This window comes from Taudactylus pleione, unplaced genomic scaffold, assembly GCF_031769625.1.
Source record: "Taudactylus pleione unplaced genomic scaffold, aTauple2 ptg001382l, whole genome shotgun sequence".
In the NCBI taxonomy this organism is placed as follows: domain Eukaryota; kingdom Metazoa; phylum Chordata; class Amphibia; order Anura; family Myobatrachidae; genus Taudactylus; species Taudactylus pleione.
The window spans coordinates 367266-386020 of NW_028285782.1; the positions used below are offsets into that span (position 1 = coordinate 367266).

Sequence of the window (18755 nt, forward strand, 5' to 3'; positions counted from 1 at the left end):
GGTAGACAATGGAAGATAGACAAGCAATAGATAGACAGGGACTGAAGGTCGACAGGGTCTGAAGGTCAACACACTAAAGGTCGACTGGTAACAAGGTCGACAGGTACTGAAGGTCGACAGGGACTGAAGGTCGACAGGTACAGAAGGTCGACAGGCAATAGGTTGACAGGCAATAGGTTGACAGGGTCAGAAGGTCAACACACTAAAGGTCGACTGGTAACAAGGTCGACAGGTATAAAGGTCGACATGGTCATTTGGTCGGCACACATATAGTCAACATATAAATGGTCGCCACTAATATAGTCGACATGCTAATGGTTGACACATGTCGGCACATAGTCAACATGCAGATGGCCGACACATGTCAACACCATTCACATGCAAATGGTCGACACGTGGTCGCCACATAGACAATATGCGGATGGTCGACACGTGTCAACACATAGTTGACATGTGTCTGGTCGACAGAGTCGACATGAGTGGTCGACACATGGTCAACATGCAAATGTCCGGCACATGTTGACACTCATATAGTCAACATGCAAATGTCCAACACAGGCCGACACTCATGTAGTCGACATGCAAATGTCCGACATGTTGACACTCATATAGTCGACATGCAAGTGTCCTACACATGTCGACACTTTTATATGGCCGACACATGTTTTTGTTTGTTTTTTGCCCTAATCTTTATTCCTAACCCTCCTCTTTGCCTAACCCAAAGTCCGTAACCCTAACCATTGGAGTAAGTGCCTAACCCTAAAAAAAGAAAAAGCGTCGACCATTTGACTATATGAGTGTCATCCTACTGCCTGTCGACCTTCACACCTGTCGACCTTGTTACCAGTCGACCTTTAGTGTGTTGACCTTCTGCCTATCGACCTTCATACCTGTCGACCTTGTTACCAGTTGACCTTTAGTGTGTTGACCTTCTGACCCTGTCGACTTATTGCCTATTGCCCTTCAGTACCTGTCGACCTATTGCCTGTCGACCTTCAGTCCCTGTCGACCTTGTTACTAGTTGACCTTTAGTGTGTCGACCTTCAGACCCTGTCAACTTTCAGTCCCTGTCTATCTATCGCTTGTCTATCTTCCCTTGTCTACCTAATCACTGTCTATCTAGAAATTGTAGACCCATTGAACCATACCCCCCATGTTCTGTGGTATGGGGAGGGGGGGGGCAGAAAGTTTTATTTTTTGTCTGTAGGCCTGTGCTTCTGGCCCATAAAAAAATAACTTTAAGGGCCCCCCAATACCACAGGAATAAAATAACTATTTTCATGGCCCCCCCAGCTAGCTCAGCAGCACCACACTAAGAAAAAAAACCCATTCATTGACTCTCCAGACAGCACACACCATACTTGCCGACTTTCTGGCTGCTCCTTCCCGAGAGGGAGCAGTCAGATCGTCAGGACAGGGGGGGGCGTGGCCGGGACAAGGGGGAGTGGCCGGGTGGGTGACGAGCATTTGTGGGCATAGCGGGGCGTCATTTTGGCCCTGGCCCCACTACACAATGCCGATAATACAGGTATTGTGGAGCAGGGGATAGGGCCAAAATTACGCAATTCAGTGTGAATCGCGTCACCAGCCCCCTCCGCTGCGGGGGTTTAACTATTAATCACGGGGTGGTAATGGGGATCGTCGGCTGCCGGGAGGCTTGCCTGCCTTTCCAGGGGGCCGGGAGCTGCACCAGATTTTCGGGAGGCTCCCAGATAAAAACGGGAGGGTAGACAAGCCTGGCACACACACAGGACAGCCTCCATCCTCACTCCAGTCCTCCGTCCTCAGTCTCCTTCAAATCAGGTTGCAACTGATCGGCAGCGGCAACAGTCCATCTCAGACTCAGTGACACTGACAGTGTCACTCATCACCTTCACCACCAGTGTCACAGCCTGGGTAACAGCGACCGCGGTACTCCGATCTGCTCACCTCCGCGGACGGGCAGGCGCTGCACTTGAGGGGGCGGCAGTCGTGGCTGTTGAGAGGATGGGCTGACCTCTGATGTCATGCCCGCTCAGCCGCTCTACCGTACAGTCTGCCCAGCCAGGCCGGGGCAGCGTGCTCTGAGCCCAAGTGTTTAGCGCGGTCTGGCTGCAGTTCAATCCCATAAATCCCGGGATTGGAAGTGCCAATCCTGGAATTCAAGTCCTGACGTTTTTGGCCTAAAATCCCGGAATCCCGATCCCGGGATTGGCCTCCCTAGTTGTAGCATTTTCCCCCAGGTATTTCAATAACAGGTCATCTTAATACTGTGATTATCTACCACTGCTAATTGAGTCATATAATGAATTTTAATGTTATACCTGCAGGTTTCAGCATTAAAGTTAGGGTTTCCAGACCGGCCACTTCATATTAATATCAGCCACATGATTAACTGTAAAAGGTCATAGGCGGGATGCATCAAGCATCGCATGCATTCCGCCACTGATCGCAAGCATATCGGTGTTTAGTAATGGCGTATGCTTTTATAATTGTGAGTAAAATCACAAAGGACAGCTCTTCTGATAAGATGATCAAAGAGTCTCCCCCAGGGACTGTTGTGTCTCTCCTGCTCTGTATGACTGTTACCAGGGGTGCCGAGTGTGGGGTGGGGCCAGAGCTCTAGGCATAGGCAATTGCCTAGGGCATTTGGAGTGCCTAGACTGAGGCATGCATTCCAAACCTACTGTAGGGCTGGCTCAACTTGACAGCAGGTAGTGACGGGATCGGGATGGGCGGACATTGCTGGCGGCTCTGCTCCCCTACCGCGATCAGAGCACTCAGCTAAGCTTCAATTGGGTGGCAGCTCATACAGTGGCAGCAGCAGGAGCAAAGAACAGAGACAGTGGGGGCAGCGGGCATTAATAAATATGGCAGCTGGAGGAGGGCTGCTGTCAGTGGCCGGCGTAACTATAAATTTTGCTCTATTCTGCCAAAAAAGTTTCTGGCACCCCTCCCTATGGCATTGTCACAACCCAGGCTTATTACCTCTGTTACTGGGTCACTTACCACTCCTGTGGCCAGCCAACTCGCTCCCTGAATTCAGTTGTGCAATTACTACCATCTCTGTGAGACGCACAGGCTTCAGTATTTCCTGGCCTGCTAGGCCACAAACAACATCAGAGCCTACCTTAGAGTATTGCAGTGACAAGTCCTGACCTCCGGGAAGCAGTTGGGAAACCGGCGGCCGCAATGCTGACCGCCGGCTTCCCGCCTGCTTAATCCTGGCAAGGTACAAATGACAGGCGTCGAAATCTCGATGCCTGTCATTAGACCTATGCCAGTAGCCCGACACCCGGCTTACCGATCGAAGGTAAGCCGGGTGCCGGGTGCGGACAGCCGCGGAGGGGGGAGGGTTAGGTTAGGGGCTCCAGGGGAGGAATTAGGGTTAGGCACCCCCCCGGGACGTTAGGGTTAGGCTAGGGGAGGGGGTGGTTAGGGTTAGGCACCCCTGTGGGAGGTTAGGGTTAGGCACCCCCCCCAGGAGACTTAGGGTTAGGCTGTGGGGAAGGGGGGGTTAGGTTTAGGCATTTAGAGGGGAGTTAGGGTTAGGCACTTGGGGGGGAGGTTAGGGTTAGGCACCCCTAAAGGAGGGTTAGGGGTAGAATTAGGTTAATTATACTTACCTTTAGGACGATCGGGATTTCCTCCTCTGTCAGGCCGCTGCTGTAGGGATTAGAATCGCCGACCATGCGGCCGGCGGTAAATCACAAACATTTCCCTGACCACCTGATTGTAACAGCCAACCAAGTGACTTCCTGAGCCTCCCAGTTCCACCTGTTTCTGCTCAGCCTATCCCAGGTAACCCAGGGGTATATCTCTCAGCTGCTGACTCTCCCAAATCGCCAGTACAATGTCTGATCTCAGGCCCTGATTCAGAGCCGGACGGTCTGACCAGAGCGCTCGCTCTGAATCAGGGCCGTCCTATTTAAATTTGGAGCGGCCTTTTGGACGCTCGCATAGCTGTGGGTTACCACTCACAGCTTATGTGAGCGTCCATAATGATGGTCGCGATGGTCAAGACCATCGCGACCATCGGGCTTGCGACGAGACCCTGCGGTAGGGTCTCGCTGCCGCAAGCCCTGGAGTGATTTTGGCTCTATCTGACCCAAAATCACTCCCACTGACATCACTGGGGCCGGACCAAGACGGTAGGCATTCCCATGGGCCTCCGTCTGGCAGCCACGCCCCCGGCACGCCCACCAAAAGGGGCGTGCTGTCACTCACCATCGACAGCACGCCCCCTTTGGTGCGAGACCCGGAGCGACAGCTTGGCTGTCGCTAGCCGGGTCTCGCGCATGCGCACGACGGAGCTCCCTCCGTCGTGCGTATGCGCATTTGGGTAACATCGACCCGCTTGCGAGCGTCCTGCGCTCGCGAGCGGGTCTGAATGAGACCCTCAGTTCCTTCTGAGTAAGTTATGCTGTGCGCCTATTGCATGCCTGGATTTTGGTTTGTGCAGTTTTGTTCCTATCTGCTGCATGGATTCCTGCAAGTATTCTACACCTGTGTAAGCTATCCACTGGCTGCACAGGTAATTCCAGCCTGTTCCAGTTATCTGAACCAGTACCACATCTGTGCAAAGCATCCACCTGTCTACTCAGACTCCAGAAACCAGCTATCAGTCAGTTTGCAAGATTCCTGCATTTCCATTCAGCTAAGTTAAACCTGTAGCCCTGCAGTGCTATTAACCTCTGGGCACCCAGCTCTGATTTAGCATTGTTCATTGTTGCTTCATTTCTGACTCTCCACTGGCCACAGTGAACTATTTAACCCTGTCCACCCGGGATGAAGTTTAACTTTGCTCGTGTCACATCCTGATATTGCAGTTTAGCCTATAAATGCACTAGAGCCTGAGAATCCTGTTTTACATCGTTTACCTGGTTCCTGATTTGTTCTGTTATCCGATTACCATCCATGCTGCATAGTGCGTTCCTTCTCCATTGGTTCCGTTCCTGTTATCACTATCCACTATCCTTTCCAGTGTTTGTTTTGTTTATGGCTCCGTACCATCAGAGTGATCCTGGACTCTGCGGTAACCCAGTTTGAGCCTGGTCAATACGTTGCCAAGATCTACCACTCCAGGGTTCCGGTTACAAAGACAAGTAAGAAGTGTGTTTCATATTATTCTTAGTATTAACCCAGTTACAGTCTGCTCAATCCGCTGGTACACTCTCTTCTACAACACATAACAACCTGTCTCCAACGCCGAAGTCCCTGGTGGTCTAGTGGTTACGATCCGACATCTCTCCGCTGAGACCCGGGTTCGATCTCCTCAGGCCTGCCAGCTTTCTCTACACACCTCCAGACACCCACACAGACTTTTCTCAGACACCGGGTTCACAAACAAATACAAGTCTAACAGGCATTTTGGTATAACAAACAGGGACGTTTATAGACAATTTGGCTCCCAGTGCGAACCGTTAATGGGCCCCCATAGACATTTTTAAAATAAAAAGGGGGTATGGCCTCGCTGCAAGGGCGTGGTCTTGCAGGAAAAGACTACCTTATACCTAGTTTTGCAATCTGCACGTCTAGACATTTACCACCACAGGAAAAAAATATCCTGATTCATGTCCCTTACATTATTTGTAATTTTTCCTCCATATAGTAATGCCCCTTACACATTATGCCACACACCATAATGCCCATTCCACAGTATGCCACACAGTTATGACCCTGACACCATTTTATGCCCCACAGTAAGGCTTCTAATTACTTTTTAATTACCTGCGTGTTGTCAGGGGTCTCATGCTCATTGTCAGGGGGTTTCATGCTCTGGATTCCATGCTCGTTGTAAGGGGATTCATGCTTGTTGTCAGGGATTCATGGCAAAAGATGCAGTTTTCTGCATCTTCTCCAGGCACTTCTGGGTAACTTTATACACTATGTGCTTCCCTGACAGACGCTAGGGGTCAAGAAGGACCTCTAGCATCTGTCTACTAGGTGGTGGCCATTTTTGGAGGGACATTTTCAGCAGATTCCATGCGGACGGCAAGACCAAACAGAACCTGCAAAAACACTGGCCGCAGGCATGCATCCCCAAGCCACCTAGGCTGCTGTTTATGCGCAGCTGCTCCTCCTCCCGTGGGCCTTTGCGGAGCCCAGCAGGGTGAAACAAAGTGCCAAGCTGAGCATAGAGAGGAGCGCAAGCATGGCAGCTCCAATATCTGCAGAGTTCAGGCAGGCTAAGGTGACGAAGTTGCAGTTTTATTGGCCAGGTGAGTTCTGTGCTGGGGGTGTAATAATGTGTGACATAATGTGTAAGTGGCATTACTATGTGGCATATGTATAAGGGCATTACTAATGTGTGGCATAATGTGTAAGGGACATTTCTGTGTGGTGTGCCCTGTTTGTTTAAAATATGAGGGGTGGGGGTGCCAATGCTCTTGCTGGCACAGGGCACCAAAATGTCTAGATACAGCTCTGTTGATGAGTGCTATGGGTGAGGGGTGATGGTTGTTGCTGGCTGCTGCTGTGATCTGTACTGCTGGGAGAGGGGTGCTGGGTCAGAGGCAGAACTAGCGGCGGTCCTAGGGGGCACCAGCTAAAATCTTGCCTAGGGCATCAAATTGGTTAGAGCCAGTTCTGGGTGATGCACAAACTAATTTACCAGGCAACCACATACCTACCTACAGCATGCACAGTATTAACAAGGAACTGTATTTAAAGCAGGCGCAGCCATGACCTGTGCATAATATGCCCCATCTAGCAGTGCACCGGGGCAACAGCATATTGCTGATGAGTCTGTGTCCCTGCTGGGTTTCAGTGTTTATAGGGCTGGTCGTTCTTTGGAGCTCTCTGGGAAAGCCAAGGGGGAGTATATGTTTCTACTTTAATGAAAAATGGTGTTCGGATGTTACAATTTTACGTAAATAATGCAGCCCCCATCTGCAGTCATTCTTCAATTGTAAACCCTTTTACTCACCACGGCATAGGCAAATGCGGGGGGTGTTCCATCTGCCTGGAAACCCCCCTCGCCAGCACACACACCATGACCACAATAGAAATAGTAATATAATATAATGTTACTAGTGCTGCATGCTCTTCTCAGTATCACAAATGAAATGATTAGCAACACCTATGGATCTTTTAAAATAAATATATACACCTGTGCACCAACTAGAAGATGTGGAAAACATGCACTGTTAGGGGTGCACTGCTATAGACCATCAATAGGGTTAATTATTAATATTGTATAATAATACACTATCCAGTGCATAAGGAGACCAATATGTACATATATGTCAAGGGCAGTGCTAGGTTCCTCTGCTGCTCCCTCAGACTCCTGGACTTGCTCCAATGCTCTGGAATGATGCCCACATCTGAAAAAAAACATTCTGCTCAGACAGGATGGACCTACTGCCACATCTAATGGCTTTCTGTGATCACTGGTCCTGTATATGCTTGAATTATGCAACACAATATACTTTTGTATGTAACATATTAAAGCTGGATAAGTGCTAATTATACCCTCTTCATGGACTGGCCACACTCACTCTAAATCAAGCATTTGGAAACCCCCCTCTAGAAATCCTGCGTTTGCCACTGCACGGGAATTTGCAACATTAATTTTTGTTGGAGTTTACATTCCTCCCCAGGCTTGTGTAAATGAGGCGTTACATCAATTGGCTGCCTACATAACTGAGATGGAGCTTAAACACCCAGATTCATTGCTTATAGTGCTGGGAGACTTTAACAAAGCAAATATGAAGAATGGTATATTTTCCTGGACACAAATTTTTCTGCATATAACAATTGACCTCCTTTTAAAGGCACACATATTCCATGCGAACATTATCTGCATCCGTGTATAAGGAAATGTTCTATAATATATTCCATAAGGGATATCTTTCCCCGCATCGTAGATTCCTAATAGGGATTTCTGACTCCGACACATGCCCTAAATGCAATAGTTCAAACGCTACGTTTATGCATTGCATGTGGGACTGCCCCCTAATAACCTCTTTTTGGAGACAGGTTAGGAGATTCGTATTAACTTACCTCCTTAACTATTTACCTTTGAGTGTAGAATGGGCAGTTTTGGGGTTTGTACCTTCTACAACACAAATGTTGCAGGGAAGCAAAAAACTGATTCTTATCATTTCGGCTGTTGCTCGTAAATGTATTTTACACTAATGGATTCATAAAGAACCTCCCTCTATACATTTATTTAAATCCAAATTATTTTATGTGTTTCATATGGACTGGTTGGAGGCTTCATTACATAAGGAGTGTAATCAGTGGATTAAATAGTTAATTTCTACATAAGTATATAAGTTGTGTTGTAACACACACATATACCCTTGCTAGGCCTCTTTGAGGTTTGAAAAGAGATTGTACTATAGTTGCAGTCTATGGACAGAATTGTTAGATATAACCTTTTGAGATCAAAGAAGATATAAATTGAGGCCTAGTTCGTACCTGCCACTGCTTTTAGTAGAAGTATAATGAGCCATTCATAGCTTCTATGTTCTTATCAGTTAGCTACATTCCATTGGAATGACCATCGTAAGATGTGTAGAGATGCTAAGCATTATGGGTAATTAGCAGTGATGTCCAGACTCTACACACAAAGGAGCTTTGAAACAGTTCATCTCCATAGATACTAGGATACGTCATTACTGTATCTCCTTGAGTATATCTTAGTCCTTACGGAGCATGTGCAAGAGAGATAAGTTTGGTCAATGCTATGCTGGACCAATCAGTGCTTGATACCTAGCACTGTATGTAATTAATATGAGCTTAATATCCGGAAAGCCAACACCCTTGATTGTACCGATGGTTTCTCAGTCTTGCTAAACATTACGTATGTGTGTAAGGTATAGTGGGTGTCCATATGTTATGCTGAGATGGCATAGCGATCGCAATGGATTAGCATATCATCGCAGTTGAGCTGCATGTGTAATCGCTATTGCAATCGCAGTTGCAATCTGTAGTGAATCAGGCCCTGAAACCATTCAGATACAGAGGACCTCATTCAGAGTCGGTCGTTGCGGCCACTCGGTCGTACGCCACCGATGTTCGCTAAACTGCGCATGCGTAAAATTCGCAATGCGCGTGCTCAAACTAGCTATTACAATCAGAAATTGCTTTCTCCTTGAACACAGCCAGGTCGTTAGTTTGAGTGACAGGATGAGGCGTTTGTGGGTGGTAACAGGGGAAGGTGCTTATGAACGGGGGAGTGGAGATCCGAACGCAGGCGTGCCTGACTATGCAAACGGCGTTTTATGGGAGTGAATAATTAACTAAGTAGTGTCATGGCACATGTGACATGGGAGGTTTTCTGACTAGATCGTAGTGCTTAAGAGAGGGTATGTCAACCTTAAGCTCTACGAGCAGCTCCGATAGTTCCCGATGGTCTCGATTAATCCTTATATGCCCGGAGATGACATGTAATGCGAACGAGAAGGGGGCGTTGTCAAAGCTGAATAATTGGCTGAGACAAGTTCAGCTTAAAATTTAATCGCGACGACGCCATTTTGCGACTGGCTGCAAGACGCCATCTTGTGAATGGCAGCAAGACTCCATTTTAGAAAAGAAAGCTTACACAAGTGCCATTTTGACAAAAATACATAGTACACAATTCACAGTGCAAAATTGCTAAAAGTAGCAATTTTGCTACTCACAACGCAAAGTTGCTAAAAAGTAGCACGAACAGTTTTTTAACAATCTTCCCCAAACACCTACCGACGGTGTTTAGCAGACATAAAATAACTTTCCAACACATTAAAATCACTACAGACTTATATTTGAGCAGTAGCAAATTAGTGGTGTTTTCCCTGCACTTAATGTTAAACATAGAACAACGCAAAATAGCTATTTAGACGCACAGCCAGCCTTTTAGTGATCTTTCCCAAACCCATACTGGCATGCTCACACACATACACAGAAGCCTTTCCAACTTAGTGCCGGTCGCTAAGTGCCCCACAGACCCTCAAACGCACAACACAATTTAGTGTCATTTCTCCCCGCATACACATTTAAAAGCAATGGTCCCGCAGCGCGAAAGGAATGATTATTACTTGGTTTAATCGCAATGTCAGCATATAAAGAAATGAATGTTTTCTGTAACTATGGCTTAGTAAATGGCAACTGGACCGTGTTTGGTGCCGTACTGATCTACTCTGTTCCCACAGCGTTCCGGTGGCATTGGTGAGGAGATCAGAACATGCGGCTATGAAATATGAATGTTAGAGAGAATAACTTCTTGAAATGTTGTATGCCATAGTTAGATTAGATTTATTATGCAGCGGGAAGGTGAACACAATCAGGCTGTTAGAGGCTGGGTTGAGTCTTTGCTCTGACCTATGAAATGTACCGTAACGGAAGAAGCAAGAAGAGGAACCAATGAGAACCTGCCAACGTATTCTATTGTATTGCTTATCCCAGTACGGGTATATATGTGAGTGCTCTGAAACGAGATGCCAGGCTGCGGTGTTCCTGTTATGCTGTTCCGACGAAGGTCTCATTATTGATGCCAGTATCTGGTCCCAGAGCGCACGCGTATGTATTGACTGTACCTTATGACCTAATGTTTGTACAATTTAGTTTGCGCTCATTGTTAGATCATAGCGTGGTAACATCTGTACTTTTACCTGAATAATAATCTTTAGTGCTTTGGACCGCTATTCAACTGTCTTAGTGTTTTATTAATGGTGTAATTAAACACAGCGCTAATTAGCGACACCGTATGGTTTTAGAAGGTATAGGCAGGTTTTGTCTTAGAGGTTCTAGGCAGGTGAATCTTAGAGGTTTATAGGCAGGAATGTACTAAAGATTCATTGCACGATTCAACAGTTGGGGGCTCGTAGGTTTATCACGTTATCTGATACACGGTAACACTCGGTCAGTTCTCTCTCAGCAAAAGGGTGGAGGCGCCTTTTGAGAGACGCATTAGTCTTTCATTACCACAGTGTTGCTGAGAGCGTACTGCCGGTTATTGTGTAGAGGAAGCGCTGATCAGAATCCAGGGACAAGGAGAGAAAAGTCGTTTTCTCTCGTTGATAAAAGTTTAGAGGGAGTCGCATAATAGCGTTAAGGTAATACCATGTGGGCCTGGTCGCATCACTGTGTATGCGACTAGTCGCACAATTGCTTACACGTACTTCCGGTTGTGCTGCCACGTGTTTGAACAAAGCCATTGAGGTTTAAATTTTTTTTTTCCTATTACCAATATCTGGGTTGACATGTATTTTTCTGCGCAGGAAAAAAGTGTGTAACAGTGAATACTTGTTGAACAAAGTTAAGGGTATCGTATGATTCTTAAGGGCTAGGTGCAAGGGTTAGTCTAGCTGCTCGGTAAGCAGCTTTACCGTTGTATACACAGTAGCAGGTGTACATGTTGTCTTTGTTGTATAGAGGTGCGTGAGAGTAGCCGACATATAAACTCTCATAGGCTTGGAAGATGCCTTACTAAATCTTATCCGGGTGTGGAAGTTGCCTTTTTCAAATCTTATCCAGCTGTGGAAGTTGCCTTACTAAATCTTATCCAGGTGTGTGGGCGCCGCCGACTTAAATCGTCCACAGGTAAGTGAAAGTATCTTGATTGTCTTTCACTGGTTTAAATTTTTATTGGAAAGCGTAGGAGTTGTCTCAGAATGGGAGCCATGCAAACAGTAGAAATGTTAGGCAATGATGTGCTGCTAATGGAGGCGCCGCTCGGATCGGCCCGTCGTATCATGCATACCAAGTACGGTACTTATGCAATAAGGTATTGTGATTTATGGTTTAATATGACGAGGAAGAGTGCTAGACCGTTTCCCAGAATTGGTAGTTTTGATAAAAATGTGTTAGACAATGTCCAGGATCACATCAGTTTGATGCGCTCCCGAGAGAAAAAGGTTAAATATTTTGAATGTTTAAAACTGTGGCAGCACGAGGGGGAAATGTGGCTGAAGGAGGTACCCGCGACGCAAACAGGCGTCGCGGGCACAGTCTCGGGCAATGCGCTGGTGACGCTAAATAGCACCGCGGATGCATCGCTTGGTAGCGCACGCACTGCAAGGTAGCGTCGCAGAAGGTAGTACAGATGGTTCACGCGCACCACCACCACCCTATGCGGATGGGGGTGTAGGTGCAGTCAATGTAAAAAATACCCATAAAAATGTAACAAGCAATTTGTACCCTCTCTTGAGCAACCATAAAGAAAATGTTTATGATGTGGATGATGAGCCTATTGTAATGTCTGCCATTTCCCATGCTGTGCAGATGATAGATGCTGCATCACCACAATCACGGGTGATGCCGCCATCTCCATCGGTAACCGCAAGGGAGGTGTTAACACACTCTGCACCCGTAGAGGAGGTTGTTAATACCATACGTAGCAGCAGCAGATTAAACCCCCAGCCAGGTAACCAGGTCAGAGGTAGCAGCGCTACCGGTCTGCATCCCATTCGGACAATAACTGTTCCAAATGGAAATGCAGACGTAAACGGTATAGTGCCCACAAGGGAAGTAGTAATACATTGTCCTTGCACAAGAGCAGAACTAAATTCCATCATAAATTATTTCCCCGTTCCCAAAAAGGAATTAGCCAAATGTCAAAGATTTTTGAGAAATTTGGTTAGTTCACATGAACCCACTAATAAAGATTGGCGTGTGGTGTTAAGGGCCTGTCTGCCACGCAATACCGACGTGACAAAATTTATCACGGATTGTGTATTGGATGGTGACGTCCCCTTAACAGATCAAGTAAACCAAGGTAACATTTCCCGCATTGTAACTCAATTGGGTATATATTTTTTAGAAGTAGTTAACTGGAACAAAATTTTCACCATTAAACAGAAAGAGAGTGAGACTGAAGTAGATTACTGCGATCGGGCTCTGCAGGCTATCACCCAATACACTGGGACAGAGGATATTAAAGATAGCATTCACCACCGGGGAATGATAGTCACAGTACTTGTGGACGGTCTGAAAGAGCGTTTAAAAACTCAGGTACAGACCTCACAGCCTGGCTGGCGGGGACTTACAATAGATACCCTCATAGAAACCGCCATTGAACATGATAAGAACATCTCCAAAAAGAGAGAAGCCCAGAGCGAGAAACTAATGGCTGTCTGTCACGGCCAGGGTATTTCAGCATGGCGCTAGGCGTGTGTTACCTGTGAGGTCATTGTGGCGCGGTCTGTCTGGTGGCGGAGTTCTCTGTGCTTATCCTGTTCCTGTGAATCCGCTGTCTGCCAGTCTCCCTGTCAGCTCCTAGCTCCCACTGGACTACCCCGCTTCCTCCATCACCCTTGCCCATACATGAGTGCTTGAGCCTGCTGACATCCTGCGCTTCAGTTCACTACCTGCATACCTGGCTTGATTATTTTCAGTTCACCACCTGCATACCTGGCTTGATTATTTGCAGTTTCACTACCTGCACACCTGGACAGCTCTAATTGTTTCTACTTGGACATTAACCCTTTTACTCCCACCACAGAACTCTTGAGCACATTTATATATTCCTGGACTTTTATTTACTGCCACATTATATGTCTACTCAAGCACTTATTAAAAATCCTAGTTTTATTTTCAAATCTGCTTCTGTGATTGCTCCTGCTACCACCCCGGGTCCATAAACAACCCCGAACATAACAGTTTGCACTGGCCCCATGGAGCCAGCCACGGATCAGGAGTGGATTTGTTCCGGTGCATTTCTGGTCGTTTAGAGAATCTGGAAAACATTCAGCATCAGATGGCTCAATTTCTGCAAGAGATGTCCAAGCGACAGGATAGTTTGCAAACTTCCTTTTCTACCCCTGGAGTACCAGCATCTACATCCGCTTAAGCGTCTGGGAATACAGGAGGCAGATCATCTCCCCGCTTACATCTTCCTTTACCAAGTAAATTTGACGGCAACCCTAAACTCTGCCGAGGATTCCTAAATCAGTGTTACATACATTTTACCCTGCAGCCTGACAACTTTCTAACTGCAAGAACTAAAGTGGCTTATATAGTCTCCCTGTTATCCGGTCAGGCCTTGGAATGGGCTTCCCCACTCTGGGAGCGCTCAGATCCGCTGCTGGATAATTACGCAGGCTTTGTGTCATCCTTCAGAAGGATTTTCCATGAACCTGGGCGTACTGTATCAGCATCATCAAACATCATGACACTGAGACAAGGGGTCCGTCCTGTCAGTCAATATGCCGTGCAATTTCAAATTTTAGCATCAGAGCTCAAATGGAATGAGGAAGCCCTCACTTCGGCCTTCTGGCATGGATTGTCAGACCGACTAAAGGATGATCTAGTCACTCAAGAGCTTCCTACTAATCTGAACGACATGATTTCGTTGTGTATCAAAGTTGACCTACGCTTCAGGGAACGTCAGGCTGAAAAACAGAACTGACCGGCAAAGGTCATTTACCCCCTCCATTTCTACCCATCCCATTCCTTTTCCTACTGAAGAGGAGCCTATGCAGGTGAATCATACACACCTCTCCAAAGAAGAACGTCAGAGAAGAATGCAAAAGAACCTCTGTCTGTACTGTGGAGAGTCCGGTTACCTGCTGATCTCCTGCCCCCGTAAACCGGGAAATGCCAAATCCTAACTGACCCTGGAGACATCAAGTTAGGAGTTATGAGCCCGTCTCCAAAAATTAAAGATTTCACGATTACCCTAGCTTTGGATCTTAAACCCAAACCTGTCTTTGCTACTGCTCTACTTGACTCGGGAGCAGCCGGAAATTTCATAACGTCTAGTTTCTAGATAAATTTCAGATTCCTTGTTTGTCTCTCAACCATGCCATCTCTCTGACCTCTATAGACGGATGCCCACTAACTAACGGGATAGTCACCAAAGAGACTCAACCAGTATTGGTCCCAATTGGGGCACTTCATTCTGAGTCCTTAAAATTCCTGGTGATATCAGAGGCCTCTCAAGAAATTGTTCTTGATCTACCCTGGTTACGTCAACATAATCCCAGGATTGATTGGAGTTCTATGCAGATTCTGTCATGGGGCATGGACTGTCAGAAATCCTGTCTTCCAAAATTCGACCTGTGAGAAAGACAGTTCCATTAGTTTCTTCTGCCATTCCCAAGGAATATCAGATGTTCGCCGACGTGTTCTCTGAGCAACAAGCAAATATCTTACCCCCTCATAGGGAATGGGACTGTGCAATTGAATTGATACCTGATAAGATACCACCTCGTGGTCGTACCTATCCGCTGTCCTTGCCTGAGACTCAAGCCATGACCGAGTACATCTGGGACAACCTGGCAAAGGGGTTCATTCGCCCCTCTACTTCACCTGCCGAAACTGGGTTTTTCTTCGTTGGCAAGAAGGACGGTGGTCTAAGACCATGTATCGATTATCGAGGCCTTAATGACATTACTGTAAAGAATCGATACCCTCTTCCCCTGATTACGGAGTTGTTTGATAGGGTCAAGGGCTCTGTCATTTTTTCTAAATTAGATCTGAGAGGGGCTTACAACCTCATTTGTATCCGAGCTGGCGATGAATGGAAGACCGCTTTTAATACCAGAGATGGATATTTCGAATATTTAGTAATGCCTTTTGGATTGTGTAACGCCCCTGCTGTCTTTCAAAGTTTCGTTAATGAGATTTTCCGGGATCTGTTATATGTTTCGGTTGTTGTCTATCTGGATGACATACTGATTTTTTCACCCTCTGTGGCTAAACATCAAGAACATGTTAAAGAAGTTCTGACCCGTTTGAGAGAAAACCACCTTTACTGCAAACTGGAGAAGTGCGTCTTTGGAGTGCCCAGTGTACCTTTTCTCGGCTATGTAATATCTGGCTCCAGTTTAGAAATGGACCCCAAGAAGGTACAAGCAATTCTGGATTGGACCCGACCTCAGACACTGAAGGCCATCCAGAGATTGTTGAGCTTCGCCAATTATTATAGACGCTTCATTAAGGGATTTTCTACACTGCTGGCTCCCATTACAGCCTTGACCCGCAAAGGTGCTAATCCTGCCCAATGGTCACCTGAGGCAGAGTCTGCCTTTCATCTTCTAAAACAGGCCTTTATCTCAGCACCAGTTCTTCGACAACCAGATCTGGACAGGCCTTTTTTGTTGGAAATAGATGCATCATCTGAAGCTGTGGGAGTAGTCTTGTCTCAACGTTATGAGGACAACCGAGTCCATCCATGTGGGTTCTTTTCTAAAAAATTCTCACCTGCCGAAAGGAACTACGCCATAGGTGAGCAAGAACTACTAGCTGTAAAGTTGGCGTTGAAGGAATGGAGATATTTGCTAGAAGGCGCCAAGTTTCCATTTACTGTATTTACGGATCATAGAAATCTCCTATTTCTCAAAAACCTCCAACGTGTGAGTCCTCGTTTGGCCCGCTGGGCAATATTCTTTGCCAGGTTTCAGTTCACCCTGACCTTTGGGTCTGGAGCACTTAATCAGAAGGCTGATGCCCTATTGAGATCTCTCCTCTGTGATGATGAATCTGAAAATCAAAGCAATACCCCTGTATTGGAATCAAGAGTTTTCGCCGCATTACAAGTTCAGCCTCCTACGAGAAAATCATTTGTGGCCCCAGAATTAAGGAAGCAGCTTCTCACTTGGGCACATTCCTCTCGCTTCGCAGGGCACTCAGGCACTCAGAAGACCTTGGAGTTCCTGAAAAGACACTATTGGAGGCCTTCTATGAAGGCAGATATAATGGAGTTCATCTCTTCCTGCTCCTCCTGTGCCCAGCATAAATCATCACGACAAGCTCCAGCTGGGGAATTGCTTCCATTACCTGCTCCATCACGTCCATGGACGCATCTCTCCATGGATTTCATCACAGACCTGCCAGTTTCTCAAGGTTTCAACACTATCTGGGTTGTAATAGACCGATTTTCTAAGATGGTCCACTATATACCGTTGAAGAAGTTACCTTCTGCCCCTGACCTGGCACAGTTGTTTGTCCAACACATATTTTGTCTACATGGCCTTCCTGCTGAAATTGTCTCTGACCGTGGTGTGCAGTTTACTGCAAAATTCTGGAAGGCTTTGTGTTCTGTTCTTCAAGTGAAGTTAAACTTTTCCACGGCCTACCATCCGCAAAGCAACGGCTCCACCGAGAGAGTTAATCAAGATCTAGAGACTTTCTTAAGAATTTTTATGTCATCTTCCCAGGACAATTGGGCTGCCTTGCTGCCATGGGCTGAGTTTGCACATAATGCTTCCTACCACTCGTCAACTAACCAAATGCCATTTCAGGTTGTATATGGCCTTCATCCTCATGTTCCCGAATTCCGAAGCCTGCCTGTTTTCGATGTTCCGGCCGTGGAGGACACGGTGCGGAATTTTGCTGCCATCTGGACTCAAGTACGGTCTGATTTGTTGAAGGCATCCTCTCGCTATAAGACCCAGGCCGATAGAAAGCATAGAATAGTTCCACGCATGCAAGTTGGAAGCCAGGTCTAGTTATCCACCCGGAATCTTCGTCTGAGGGTTCCTTCTATGAAATTTGCACAATGCTTCATTGGTCCCTTCTCCATAACAGAAGTCATTAATCCAGTGGCCTATCGTCTACAGTTACCACCACATCTAAAAATCCCTAATTCCTTCCATATTTCCTTATTGAAGCCCCTGGTCCTGAATAAGTTCCATAGTGCTCTACCTGCTTCTCCTCGAGTCCAGACGGAGAGAGGAGTTGAGTTTGAGGTCGCCCAGATCTTGGACTCTCGTCTACGCAGAGGTCATCTACAGTATTTGCTGGACTGGAAAGGTTACGGTCCAGAGGAACGTTGCTGGACCAATGCTCGTGATGTCCACGCTCCCACGCTCATCAGGAGATTCCATTCTGCCCATCCGGAGAAGCCTGGTGAGTGTCCTGAGGCCACCCCAAAAGGGGGGGGTACTGTCACGGCCAGGGTATTTCAGCATGGCGCTAGGCGTGTGTTACCTGTGAGGTCATTGTGGCGCGGTCTGTCTGGTGGCAGAGCTGGTGTCTGGCGGGGGCTTTGGCTGCGCGCGTTGTTGTGCGGGCCTGTTGTCACTCTGCGCTGGTAAGGCCTGGCGGCGTCTCCATTCCGTTTGGCATGGGCGCCGCCATCTCGCCTTCTGGCCATGTGATGTGGCTGGTCAATCCTGGTGAGTCACGTTCCCTCCGGCCAGTAACAGCACGGCATGGGGTATTTAGGAAGGGTCAGTGCCTTCCTTCTTTGCCAGTGCAACGTATAGTTGAGAGGGAGTTCTCTGTGCTTATCTTGTTCCTGTGAATCCGCTGTCTGCCAGTCTCCCTGTCAGCTCCTAGTTCCCACTGGACTACCCCGCTTCCTCCATCACCCTTGCCCATACATGAGTGCCTGAGCCTGCTGACATCCTGCGCTTCAGTTCACTACCTGCATACCTGGCTTGATTATTTTCAGTTCACCACCTGCATACCTGGCTTGATTATTTGCAGTTTCACTACCTGCACACCTGGACAGCTCTAATTGTTTCTACTTGGACATTAACCCTTTTACTCCCACCACAGAACTCTTGAGCACATTTATATATTCCTGGACTTTTATTTACTGCCACATTATATGTCTACTCAAGCACTTATTAAAAATCCTAGTTTTATTTTCAAATCTGGTTCTGTGATTGCTCCTGCTACCACCCCGGGTCCACAAACAACCCCGAACATAACACTGTCAGTATACAAGCTCTGGAGGGAATGACGGTAACATCACAGCCAGCAGACACGCTTGCACTTGCACACACACCCACTCTCACTAACCCCACTCAACAACAAACGCAACTCTATCCCACTAACCCGATGCAACCACAGGTCCCAGGCTATCCACCAACTTCTTATCCCCCACAATACCCTTACCC

The 18755-nt window shown here is 47.0% G+C and overlaps 1 protein-coding gene across 1 annotated transcript in view; it reads right to left on the reverse strand.

Moving 5' to 3' along the window:
• Window positions 1-13219, reverse strand: part of INPP5J (inositol polyphosphate-5-phosphatase J) — a 107380-nt gene extending 94161 nt beyond the window's left edge. The window contains exon 1 of the mRNA XM_088463485.1: window positions 13086-13219. Within this exon, the coding sequence (XP_088319611.1) occupies window positions 13086-13097 (12 nt within the window). The 5' untranslated portion in view covers window positions 13098-13219. The remainder of the gene's footprint in view (window positions 1-13085) is intronic.
• Window positions 13220-18755: the final 5536 nt, after the last annotated feature.